Source organism: Ranitomeya imitator, chromosome 8 (genome assembly GCF_032444005.1).
Source record: "Ranitomeya imitator isolate aRanImi1 chromosome 8, aRanImi1.pri, whole genome shotgun sequence".
Classification (NCBI taxonomy): domain Eukaryota; kingdom Metazoa; phylum Chordata; class Amphibia; order Anura; family Dendrobatidae; genus Ranitomeya; species Ranitomeya imitator.
Genome location: NC_091289.1, coordinates 21235756 through 21248994, shown reverse-complemented (window position 1 = coordinate 21248994; position 13239 = coordinate 21235756). Strand labels below are relative to the sequence as shown.

General features: G+C 41.7%; 1 protein-coding gene across 3 annotated transcripts in view; it reads left to right on the top strand.

Annotated features, from left to right (window-relative positions):
- The first annotated feature begins 5103 nt into the window (after positions 1-5103).
- TAFA1 (TAFA chemokine like family member 1) overlaps positions 5104-13239 on the top strand; it is a 396893-nt gene continuing 388757 nt past the window's right edge. For all 3 annotated transcript variants that reach the window (XM_069736533.1, XM_069736534.1, XM_069736535.1), the window contains exons 1-2: positions 5104-5527; positions 8536-8659. In XM_069736533.1, the coding sequence (XP_069592634.1) occupies positions 5489-5527; positions 8536-8659 (163 nt within the window). In that variant the 5' untranslated portion in view covers positions 5104-5488. The remainder of the gene's footprint in view (positions 5528-8535; positions 8660-13239) is intronic.

Genomic DNA, 13239 nt, shown 5'->3' with positions numbered 1-13239 from the left:
GTACCCCTGGAACCAATTTAAAATTGTCTACAGCCATGTGTTATTATTTTAGGCCTTCGATGCCTGTCTGCGGTGACTCCTTCCACTAGGCCTCCACTGACCACACCACTGCTGCCCGTGTACCCCTGGAACCAATTTAAAATTGCCTACAGCCATGTGTTATTATTTTAGGCCTTCGATGCCTGTCTGCGGTCACTCCTTCCACTAGGCCTCCACTGACCACACCACTGCTGCCCGTGTACCCCTGGAACCAATTTAAAATTGCCTACAGCCATGTGTTATTATTTTAGGCCTTCGATGCCTGTCTGTGGTCACTCCTTCCACTAGGCCTCCACTGACCACACCACTGCTGCCCGTGTACCCCTGGAACCAATTTGAAATTGCCTACAGCCATGTGTTATTATTTTAGGCCTTCGATGCCTGTCTGCGGTCACTCCTTCCACTAGGCCTCCACTGACCACACCACTGCTGCCAGTGTACCCCTGTAACCAATTTAAAATTGCCTACAGCCATGTGTTATTATTTTAGGCCTTCGATGCCTGTCTGCGGTCACTCCTTCCACTAGGCCTCCACTGACCACACCACTGCTGCCCGTGTACCCCTGGAACCAATTTAAAATTGCCTACAGCCATGTGTTATTATTTTAGGCCTTCGATGCCTGTCTGCGGTCACTCCTTCCACTAGGCCTCCACTGACCACACCACTGCTGCCCGTGTACCCCTGTAACCAATTTAAAATTGCCTACAGCCATGTGTTATTATTTTAGGCCTTCGATGCCTGTCTGCGGTCACTCCTTCCACTAGGCCTCCACTGACCACACCACTGCTGCCCGTGTACCCCTGGAACCAATTTAAAATTGCCTACAGCCATGTGTTATTATTTTAGGCCTTTGATGCCTGTCTGCGGTCACTCCTTCCACTAGGCCTCCACTGACCACACCACTGCTGCCCGTGTACCCCTGGAACCAACATCAGAAAATATAAAAATAAGTATTTTGCTTATAAAAAAAGAAAATACTGGAGAGATATCAAATGCAGACATTTTAACATTAAAAACAAACACATACAACAAAAATCTGGTACAGTACTAAAAATGGCCACCAGCTACAATAACTTTCTCCTGCAAGTAGTTAACTGAAAGGTTTTTTCAATTTTAAACACAGATATGGCATCCACCGAGTGTTGTCCTGTCGCGTCTTCTTTATATTATTGCCAAGAAGATGCAAAACAATGAAAATAATAAAATCATTATTTACCAAAAAAATAGAGTAAGTCAAAACCACATTGCAAATAAACATTCATTACAAATAAAGAAGCAGGGCGCGTCCGAGGGTGAGTATATACCTAATAAGAATATAATCACCCTCGGACGCGCCTTGCTTCTTTCCGACAGCCTTCCTTCCTAAGAATCAGCCCTTCCGTGGTGTAGAGAGAGGGTTTGTTACACTCCAAGGTGTTCCCCAGGTTGCCTTTCCTGAGCTTCGATCTTCCGGCTCTCGTTTAGTAGTTGTTGGAAACTACGCTGCATTGGGCCTACAAATTGGGTATGGGGTGTAGAGAGATGGTGTGTTCCACTCCAAGGTGTTCCCCAGGTTGCCTTTCCTGAGCTTCGATCTTCCGGCTCTCGTTTAGTAGTTGTTGGAAACTACGCTGCATTAGGCCTACAAATTGGGTATGGGGTGTAGAGAGATGGTGTGTTCCACTCCAAGGTGTTCCCCAGGTTGCCTTTCCTGAGCTTCGATCTTCCGGCTCTCGTTTAGTAGTTGTTGGAAACTACACTGCATTAGGCCTACAAATTGGGTATGGGGTGTAGAGAGATGGTGTGTTACACTCCAAGGTGTTCTCCAGGTTTCCTCTCCATTGCTTCGATCTTCCGGCTCTCGTTTAGTAGTTGTTGGAAACTACGCTGCATTAGGCCTACAAATTGGGTATGGGGTGTAGAGAGATGGTGTGTTACACTCCAAGGTGTTCCCCAGGTTTCCTCTCCATTGCTTCGATCTTCCGGCTCTCGTTTAGTAGTTGTTGGAAACTACGCTGCATTGGGCCTACAAATTGGGTATGGGGTGTAGAGAGATGGTGTGTTCCACTCCAAGGTGTTCTCCAGGTTGCCTTTCCTGAGCTTCGATCTTCCGGCTCTCGTTTAGTAGTTGTTGGAAACTACGCTGCATTAGGCCTACAAATTGGGTATGGGGTGTAGAGAGATGGTGTGTTACACTCCAAGGTGTTCCCCAGGTTTCCTCTCCATTGCTTCGATCTTCCGGCTCTCGTTTAGTAGTTGTTGGAAACTACGCTGCATTAGGCCTACAAATTGGGTATGGGGTGTAGAGAGATGGTGTGTTCCACTGTAGAGAGATGGTGTGTTCCACTCCAAGGTGTTCCCCAGGTTTCCTCGCCAATGCTTCGATCATCATGCTCTCGTTTAGTAGTTGTTGGAAACTACGCTGCATTAGGCCTACAAATTGGGTATGGGGTGTAGAGAGATGGTGTGTTCCACTCCAAGGTGTTCTCCAGGTTGCCTTTCCTGAACTTCTATCTTCAGGCTCTCATTAAATTGTGGTTAAACGGAACAACTGCATTTGGCGTACTAGTTGGTTTGGGGCCTACTATCGGTGTCTGCCGCTCCTTGCTGTTCTCCTGGTTTCCTGTCCTGAAATTCCGTTTTCAGGCGCTCGTTAAGTAGTTGTTAATGTTAGACTGCATTTGGCCTACTAGTTGGGTTGGGGCCTACTATCGGTGTCTGCCACTTCTTGCTGTTCTCCTCCACTGAACAAAGCTGTGCCGCCTGTTTACTACTGTTGCCAATTTTGAACTGCATTTCGACTACTTACTGATTTGGGCCTACTCTCTGTGTCAGCCTCTCATTCCAGTTGTCCTCCACTGCAATGCCCCCTGATTAGTCCTGTGTTACCAATTTTGAACTGCATTTAGCCCACTTTATTCTTTGGGCCTATATCTGTGTTTCCTCCTCATCCTGCCCATTGCCCAGCCAGTGATAGATGAGTCTGCTGGTACATTGACCCATAACGCAACATTTCCCGTGCACGCTACACTGCAAGATTGTGACCCTGCTGAAAGTCAGGTCCCCCTTCCCGCATACCATACCACCTTACACGGGGACAAACAGGAAGGTGCAGATGAAAGTGCAGGTTCCTTCATCAGGTGGGGGGAGGAATACTAGTTGGCGACGTCACTGGCACAGGGCCTCTCATGGTACGCAAAAGTGTTGCTGTCGGTGGGAGGCGCCCCCGCCGTGCAAACACACCGCTGTACTTTGAGGGGCCCTGTGCCAGTGCCAATGCCAACGAGTGGGCCCCCCCTGCTTGCTCAGGTTCACAGCACTTGCAAAGTTGAAATACTTACCTCTCCCTGCTCCACTGCCGTGACGTGGTCCAGATTTCCTGGGCCCACTAATTACTTGAACCAGCCCTACCCACCACAACTTTAGCCAAATGACCCCCAATTTCAAATGCCTTCCAATTATTATAAGGTAAATTACGCTTGACAAGCTTCATTAAGAAGAATGGATGGTTTTGACATTAAAATGGGCACTCTAGGTGTTTTCCTGGCCCCCACTCACTGCCGACTATGCTGCCCCATTGACTTGCATTGGGTTTCGTGTTTCGGTCGATCCCGACTTTACGTCATAATCGGCCGATTTCACTCGACCCGACTTTTGAGATAGTCGGGTTTCGCGAAACCCGGCTCGACTCTAAAAAGGTCAAGGTCGCTCAACTCTAGTGGGAACATCTTGGTGTAGGGCTGCTTTTCAGCATACGGCACTGGCAAACTTCATATAATTGAAGGAAGGGTGAAAGTACATTCTTGATAAAAACTCTACCAGGATAAAGATGAAACAAGGGTGAACATTTCAGCAAGACAATGATTCCAAACACAAAGCTGAGGAAACTCTCAAATGGTTTCAGAGAAAGAGACTAAAGCTGTTAGCATGGCCGAGCCGATCACCTGACCTGTATGGAAGGAACTAAAGCTCATAGAAGGAGCCCACAGAAGCTTCTGAATGTGACAATATCACACCTGTGCCATGTCTATGTACAGTATCTATACAATAGCTGTCTATACTAAAGGTACCTTCACACATAACGATTTCGTTAACGATATCGTTGCTTTTTGTGACGTAGCAACGATATCGTTAACTAAATCGTTATGCGTGACAGCGACCAACGTTCAGGCCCCTGCTGGGTGATCATTGGTCGCTGCGAATGATCAGGACCTTTATTTGGTCGCTGATCACCCGCTGTCATCGCTGAATCGGCGTGTGTGACACCGATCCAGCGATGTGTTCACTGGTAACCAGGGTAAATATCGGGTTACTAAGCGCAGGGCCACACTTAGTAACCTGATGTTTACCCTGGTTACCATTGTAAATGTAAAAAAAAAAACACTACATACTTACATTCTGGTGTCTGTCGCGTCCCCCGGCGTCAGCTTCCCTGCACTGTGTCAGCGCCGGCCGTAAAGCAGTGCACAGCGATGACGTCACCGCTCTGCTTTACGGCCGGCGTTTACACAGTGCAGGGAAGCTGACACCGGGGGACGCGACAGACACTGGAATGTAAGTATGTAGTGTTTTTTTTTTTTTTTTACATTTACTATGGTAACCAGGGTAAACATCGGGTTACTAAGTGCGGCCCAGCGCTTAGTAACCCAATGTTTACCCTGGTTACCCGGGGACTTCGGCATCATTGGTCGCTAGAGAGCTGTCTGTGTGACAGTTCTCCAGCGACCACACAACGACTTACCAACGATCACGGCCAGGTCGTATCGCTGGTCGTGATCGTTGGTAAATCATTTAGTGTAACGGTACCTTAAGTCAGTGACATCTGTCCCCTACACTCAGGAGCATCCATGTATATCCTGGTAGCCCTAGCATGCACAATTAGCTTTCTCTGCCATTTTGGCACATCATTGGTAATAGGGCACATATTTCAAATGAATTTGTGTGACTCTGAAAAAGAAATCGATTTGGGTAATGAGACACTCCAGCTGACACTGGAAGTTTGGTGGGCAATCACATAAGGCTGGGCAGTTAGCAGGAGAAATCGCGTGGTTCCCCTTTAAGAGCTAGAGGAGGCATGCACTGAGTAGTCACAGGCAGAGCTCACACCACGGGCTGAACACGGGCGGCGCGCAGAGCTGCAGCCTCCTCTACTCCCAGCTCATCCGCTGCAAGGGAAGGATCTGTCCTGTACAACTAGGGCTTTGTGCACAACCAGGTGATGCTGGAAAGGGATTTAAAGGGAGGAAAATGAGCAAGATACCACCCTCCAAATCTTGGCCACTTTTCCTGACAGCACAGTCAGAGCTGTGATGTCTCTTTCCTCTCGTGCAAATCCTGTAGGAGTGAGCAGCAGAGCACACAGCACCTCGTACTAATCCCCAGCAAGAAGATTATTTGGGAAAAAAGCTTCCTTCAATGAGGCTTATTTTGGTGCAAATGGATTTTATAAAGTGTTAGATCATTCCAATGAATGTCCCTGGAACTCCCTGCCTCTGGCTGGATTATACAGGTAAGGAGCCGACACAATGCAGATGCTAAAAGTCAAGGGATGGGATCTAGCATGGAGGGAAGGAGAGAGGAGCTGCCATGCAAGGAGTTATTGATCAGAGATGATAAGGGGTCTGGGTCAGGCTGCAGGAGGGTACTTACTGGGTAATGGGGGGCAGCTGATCTGGGACAGGATGATGGACAGGAAGAAACCCATGGCAATAATGTTATTCAATGTGTGGGGATACTGTATGGATACATGTAGCAGAGCTGGATTATACTGTATGGATACATGTAGCAGAGCTGGATTATACTGTATGGATACATGTAGCAGAGCTGGATTATACTGTATGGATACATGTAGCAGAGCTGGATTATACTGTATGGATACATGTAGCAGAGCTGGATTATACTGTATGGATATATGTAGCAGAGCTGGATTATACTGTATGGATACATGTAGCAGAGCTGGATTATACTGTATGGATACATGTAGCAGAGCTGGATTTGTGGCATGGCACCATGTCTTGTATCGTATGCCAAGGTCTTCTTACACCGGACACATTCAGCTCTGCTGGGATCTTATAATTTATGGGGAAAGTGAATTCTTGATAAGTTCTATGTGATTGACCAACTTCATCTGCCTGGTGCCCATGTGTCCTGTGCAGAGACAGCAGCCAGCAATGCTGGCAATGTGTGATCTCTAAAGGCAGGTCAGGGAGTATAGAGAGATAGATAGAGAGATAGATAGAGAGATAGATAGATGATAGATAGATAGATATTAGGAAACTGATAAAGAGAGAAATTAGAAAAATGATTTCCAGATGGAAAGAAAAATGGAAAAAAATATATAGTTGGCTAATATAAAGATTAAATAGATTTTAGAAAAAGGATTGCTAGACAGAAAGAATAATGAAAAAATGATACATAGATAAATAAATATTAGTAAACGATTGCTAGATAGAAAGACAACTAGTAGATCTATTGATAAAGTCTGAATCTATGTATCTCATTCTATTTACATTTATATATGCGATGTTTGTAAACAGAAGTGAATATGTATGTAGGTCCCTCCCTATGCTATAAACATTTGTACAATCACACGTCCACACACAGAAATACCCACATTTACTATATTGTTAGGGTGGGATAGGATGTAGACTTTACTGCTAATGATTGGACATTCTTTCACATATTATACATACACACACACGTACATATACACACACCACATGCACATACATACACACACACATACATACACACTATACACACACACATACATACACACTATACACATACACTTACACACACGTACATATACACACACCACATGCACATACATACACACACACTGGCATTAGTGAGTCTGTGTAGTTGCATAATCCCATAATTTCCATATAAAATACTTTGCCTTGTGCCACATAATATCTTCCCGCATCCTGTGGGTCACACAGTAACTATCTGGCCAATTCCTCTAGGACCAGGGAAAGGTTTTCCCATTACTTACAAGTGACTAAGCCTTTTAGTGTGAGGACACGTCCCCATTGGACTGGAGTGTCATATCCCTCAGTCAGATTACTGCACTGTTAAATAAGGGGCCATAACAGTGTGATTGGCTGAATATGGAGAGCGCCCGAGCCATGATTAATTGGCTGATATAAAATATTATCACAGCACACGATGTACAGAGACAGTCAGTAGCCAGCGCCCATCACACCACACATCACTGCTGTATAACCAGGGTTTATAAGAATTACAATTAACTGAACCCGTCCTGCCCGGGTCATAGGAGAATAAAGGGTCATTAATTATACATCATCCCTTTACATCCAATAATGAAAATATCTATCTATCTATCATCTATCTATCTATCTATCTATCTATCTATCTATCTATCTATCTATTATCTATCTATTATCTATCTATCTATCTATCTATCTATCATCTATCTATTATCTATCTATCTATCTATTATCTATCTATTATCTATCTATCTATCTATCTATCTATCTATCTATCTATCTATCTATCTATCTATCTACTATCTATCTATCATCTATCTATCTATCTATTATCTATCTATCTATTATCTATCTATCTATCTATCTATCTATTATCTATCTATCTATTATCTATCTATCTATCTATCCTTCTATCTATCTATCTATTATCTATCTATCTATCTATCTATCTATTATATATCTATTATCTATCTGTCTATCTATTATCTATCTACATATTATCTATCTATCTATCTATCTATCTATCTATCTATCTATCTACCTATCTATCTATCTATGTATCTATCTATCTATCTATCTATCAATCCATCCATTATCTATCTATCTATCTATCTATCTATCTATCTATCCGTTATCTATCTATCTATCTATCGCCACATATTGATCACTTTACTTTCACCAGATTTGATGCAGAAATTGCTCCGACAGTCGCACATATGAATGAAACTTGCAAAAAATCTATACAATCTTGTCTCTACAACAAGAAGGCAAACATTGTGCCACAAGTCTTCCCTGTGTGAACATACTCTAAAGCGTCTTTCATTAGCGGGTGATGCAGAGCTTGGCTTCTCAGATGTAGCAGAGCCGAGTATGTAATGTCTCCATTATATCACAATACCCATCTTTGAGTTCACAGTAAAATTTCAATCTCTCCATATTCCAGCCTCGCAGAGTTAATTGACAAATTCATCTCTGCTTTCATATTCTGCCATTATAATTATTATTATTTATTTATTAGGAGGTTGTAAATTTGTTCTGACACAGAACTGCAGACAGTTAGTTTATTAGAGAGCCATTTGTACTTGTAAGAGCTTCATCTGCCCCTGCCGGCTGCACTCTCTTTCCTGGACTGTCTTCATGCTCTTAACCTCTCTGGTATTATTATGTGTGGTGTAGCAGAGCCGAGCGAGGGGTCAATCAATATATTCTGATTTTTACTATGTGGATCCTCCCTGAAGTGAAGGGTCAGGAATATAATTACTCATCATGTCCATGTTTCATCTAGAGAATGGCGACGGTCTGTGCAATGTCTTGGCTCGTCTATTTGTGGATAAGTGCCTGTGTGCTGTTACTCTGTCAGGGGTCTCTCCATCAGCAGAGCTTTCAACAACATCATCTTCACCGGCCAGGTAAGGAGCCTTCACGTCTTGTCATATCCAATCACTGCATCTTCACTTAGTGATGTTCCCATTGACTGGTGAAGTTTGCCCATGCAAGTTATTACTCTCTGTTATCAGTCATTTTCACTTTGACTGTCGTATTATTTAATAGGATGCCTGTCCGGAAGCCTGGATCCATCCCTGGTTATACTGTGTGTCACGTTTCTCCAGTTTAAGACCATTCGGATGTGCGATTTATATCGTAATATAATATAATAATAATAATAATAATAATAATTATTATTATTATTATTATTATTATTATTAGTTTACATTTAATTTTAAAGAAAAGTTTAATTTTATTTCTTATAAATAATAAATTATATATATATATATACATATAAATATACACATATGGTATAATTTTATATATATATATATATATATATATATATATATATATATATATATATATATATATATATACCTGTATATATATATATATATAATTTATAACACCATTTATATACATGTATTTATGTGTCATTTTTATTTATATATATTTACATATATTAAAAAAATATATAAATGAATAAAAATTACACTATATATTTCTATATATATTAGATTAGATTAAATTAGATTATTATTATAGTTGTGGGTTGTTTTTTTTTTTTGCATCCTTTGAATGTTTCTGGTTAAGTTTCATGAATTAACTATGGGTGGGTTGGTCGCGTTGTGCCAGGGGTTAATGTGGCTTTTTTTTTGCAAGGTATCGTTCCAATCAATGAATCCTACATATATGTTTGACTGCCAGACGTAAACATGTTGAGAAATTCTTTTTTATATATGCGTTGTATTTGTCATTTTCTTCCTTGCCGGGATTTATTTTGGTTGGGTTGTTTCCATTTATCGGTGGCATCAGGATCCGTCGATCAGTCATGTCCAAGTGGCATCGGTTGTCTTCTGACCTTTTTCACCAGTTTCCACTGCAAAACTGGTGAGTTGGATAAAAAAAAAAAAAGCAATATGCAACTTTTTCCGATCTTTGAAGGGTGCAGTACAACAACTGTTGCTCTGGATAAATGTGAATGATCCCAAAGTGAACTATGAGGTCAGTTCTTGCATGAGTTTCCAGATGGCCAAGTGGTAAACGATGCCTTACTGAATAATCCAATGGTCAGAGGAAGCCACTGTGGCGCTTTGTTATGTAAAAGTTGCCATATAGGATTGGGTGCCATGTTGGAGAAAAAAACAAAGTTTCCCCGCACTTAAGATGCTGATGTATCAGAGCTGCCAGCGTACGGTTTATATAACTCATCATGGTGTCGTGCCAAATGACAACGTCTCATGTGATCCAATAGGGATTTTGCTTGACCGGGACTTTCCTTTAAGGTTTGCCTTCTGTCTCGCATTGCTTGAGTTTGTGACGGTGGACCGTGAACAATTACTAAAATCTTGGTGCAGATGGTGAGTTTTGATATCCTGAACATTCCAGTATGTATTATGGTGTCTTTTACAATGTAGAGCGTGGCTTCTAATCTATCTGGTATGATATGATAGGAGGAGGAGTTGGCATAAGAACGATGATGCGGAGGTGTCGGAATTTTGATCCTGTACAACGTAATGAAAACTGTCTTGATATATCTGATGAAGTATGTGAATGTTCTCATTAACAGGAAGACATCCCCATGAACCTTCTTTCTGTCCTCCGCCATCCGTTTCGTAAATACTTACCACCATGTCCTACAAGGAAAGGTCCACCTAAGCCACTTAAGACAGAGAGTCATTTCAATTATGGCTTTTGTATGTTCTCATCATTTGGGCGTGAATTACTCCGGTGTCTTACTACCCACCAGAAACCATTGTTAGCATCAATTAGTTACAAGCTATAACATTATCCAGCTTCATGGTGCTCGATAACTCCTCAATCTCCTATAAATAAACTCCTGTTGGACACCTTCGTCCATAGATCTAGTTATGTACCTACCACTGTGGATGCTGTGAGGACCTATCTATGAAGTCCACCAAAATTCGCTCTTAATTGTCTATTAGTGGTCTACAATATATTTTTTTAACAGTTTGGAAACTAAAACTTTCAGAATGTCTCAAGTTGCCTGGACATACTTGAAGTTGTAGTTTCCCAACAGTTGGAGAGCCAAGGGTTGGAGACCCATTATTTAGACTATAGTATAGAATGCATGTTTGCATGCTCAGCTCCGTTATGTAGACAAAGAAAGTGGTGACATCCACTTTCTTACTATACTCATAATCTCCATATGTCTATGTGTAAGATTCATGGTCCTTAGGTTCTAAGAGCCTTGGGTTTCATTTCAACCATGTGTGACCCTATTAGTGGCCATGTAGAAGTCAATTAACCTTGATGTTCTTCATAGGTCTTTTCATTTTATGGAGTAACTGTAAGATTCTGATATAAAGTTCTGATACAAAGTGCTGCATATTTATCTTGAAGCCAGTGGTAACTTTCCAGCAATTGGAAATCCAAATGTTGGAGATATCTGATTTACACCATTTGTAAAATTTGCATTGGCGGCCAAGTCATAGGGTCATAGTGATGATGACCTCAGCAGCTTAAAGAGGTTGGACCACCACAAGATGTGACAAGAGTCAGGAGAATGGGACACATGATTCCCTCGTTGAAATGGAGCACTGGTCATGCCTGAACACCATCACATCTTGTTTAGTCCCATGAACAATGATTAGACTATGACTATGGGGACCATCAGTGCTTCATTCTCTGGCTCTGAAGGGGTCCCAGCTGTCAGACCTCTAGTGATCAGACTCGTATCACCAATATGTGAGTTTTGAGAAAATGTGATGGTGGGCCAATCTCATAGTCATCTTCAAGTGTCTTTATGCAGATCCTAAGACCTTTAGATGACTATTCTAAGAGTGTTGGCTTTGATGTCCATCCTACGGTCCGCTTAGTGATGGCTTAGAAGGCAAGGAACATTATTATGTCACTCTTCATAAATCTACTCTTATATGGGTCAATGCCAAGTTTCCGATGGTTGTGTCTGTATCTTAAGGAGGAAAGGGCTTATAAAGGACACCAAAAAAAACCAATGCCTATTTAACAACTGTCAACCCGGCAAACCAGAACCTATATCTATAGTAAATCGTTGGTCTCCTGCCAAGGAATAACCTTGTTTTTTCAAGGATGAAAACAACATGAATATCTCCCGATCCTCAAATCTCTTCCAAATAGGAAAAATATATGTTCAATCACCAGACAGCAAAATTTCCAGTTTGTTAAAAATCAAGCCTGAACAAGTGGAATTATCGAAGCAATATGGGGAAACGAGCAGACGGGCATCTCGGAAGCTTTTGCTAAAGCCCGAGGAATGACCTCTTCTATGAAGTAGGAGCAATAAGACGCCAAGTGCATACCAAGTACCAGGGAAATGTTAAAAAATGACATATCTTTCATTCAGGGTTGTGATATAGATAGAGTGAAGCTTTTACATTTGCTTCATCACCTGGTTAGGAGCGGCACGGCTCCCCTCCATCGCGCCTCTTTTAGTCTCCTTCACTATACCCTATGTGAGTAAGATTGATGGGAAGTTGATCCTAGGCAGCCAATTCCAGTCTCTTCAGACATCATCCACAGCATTGACAGATGAGTGGAATTTGGCGATCGGTTTGTATCACTCACGTGTTGCACACCAGAAGAACAAGCCAAGGAAAATGATTTGGTAACTCTTCATGGGTCGTTGCGTTTTCTTATCATCCCATAATTAATATGCACTTCACACTTAAAAAAAATGTCAGTAAAATTCTTCAACATTTTTGCACTTCTTTGTAAAGTTTTTTTTACTTCCATTATAGCTGTCATTACCATTCTTTATGGGTCGTCCCCCATCTACATGGCTAGAATGACCCTCCATTCGGGGCGACTCCTGTGAGAGCTGTCATTATGGTTATCACCCAGCTTTGTGAGAAACAGATAAGCTTGTATTTGGATCGCATTGTTGCATGCATTAATGGGTGATGACAGACTATCATTATGGTCATTGTTATACATCTTTATAGGGAATGTCTGATTTAGAAAAATCATTTTCCACTGCCCTATGAAGAAATTGGAATATAAAGTGGGTCATGTGATATATTAGCTGGACCAAAAAGTGACCATAAAGAACTTCTCTATGGTTGGAGGATCTCTTACACTAACATCCCATTTATCAAAATGTAATTCTTCAGTCCACCTCTGGAGGCACTGCAGGGAAATTGAACGCTTGGTGCTGATCTCTTTCTTTCTCGCAGATTATAGCTAATTAGTTGGACCACTTGTGAGCAGTTTATGTCCCTTCTTAAAAGAAAAAAGCCGTCCAGTGTAGGTAAACCCTTTAATGGCACTATGATTAGAGAACTTGGCCATACAGGACTTTTTTTTTACTGTATATGACCTGTATTTGGCCAGTTTAGCCATCACTTGGAATTCTTAAAAACAGACAGAAGTAGTCAAATTTAATTCTAACAACTGGAATAATAAGGCAAATTTAAGTGTGTATTTTTTTAGGTTTTTGGGGAATTCACGTCTCATTTATAAGTTCTGAAAAAATAAATACAAATAAAGAATGGTAACATCT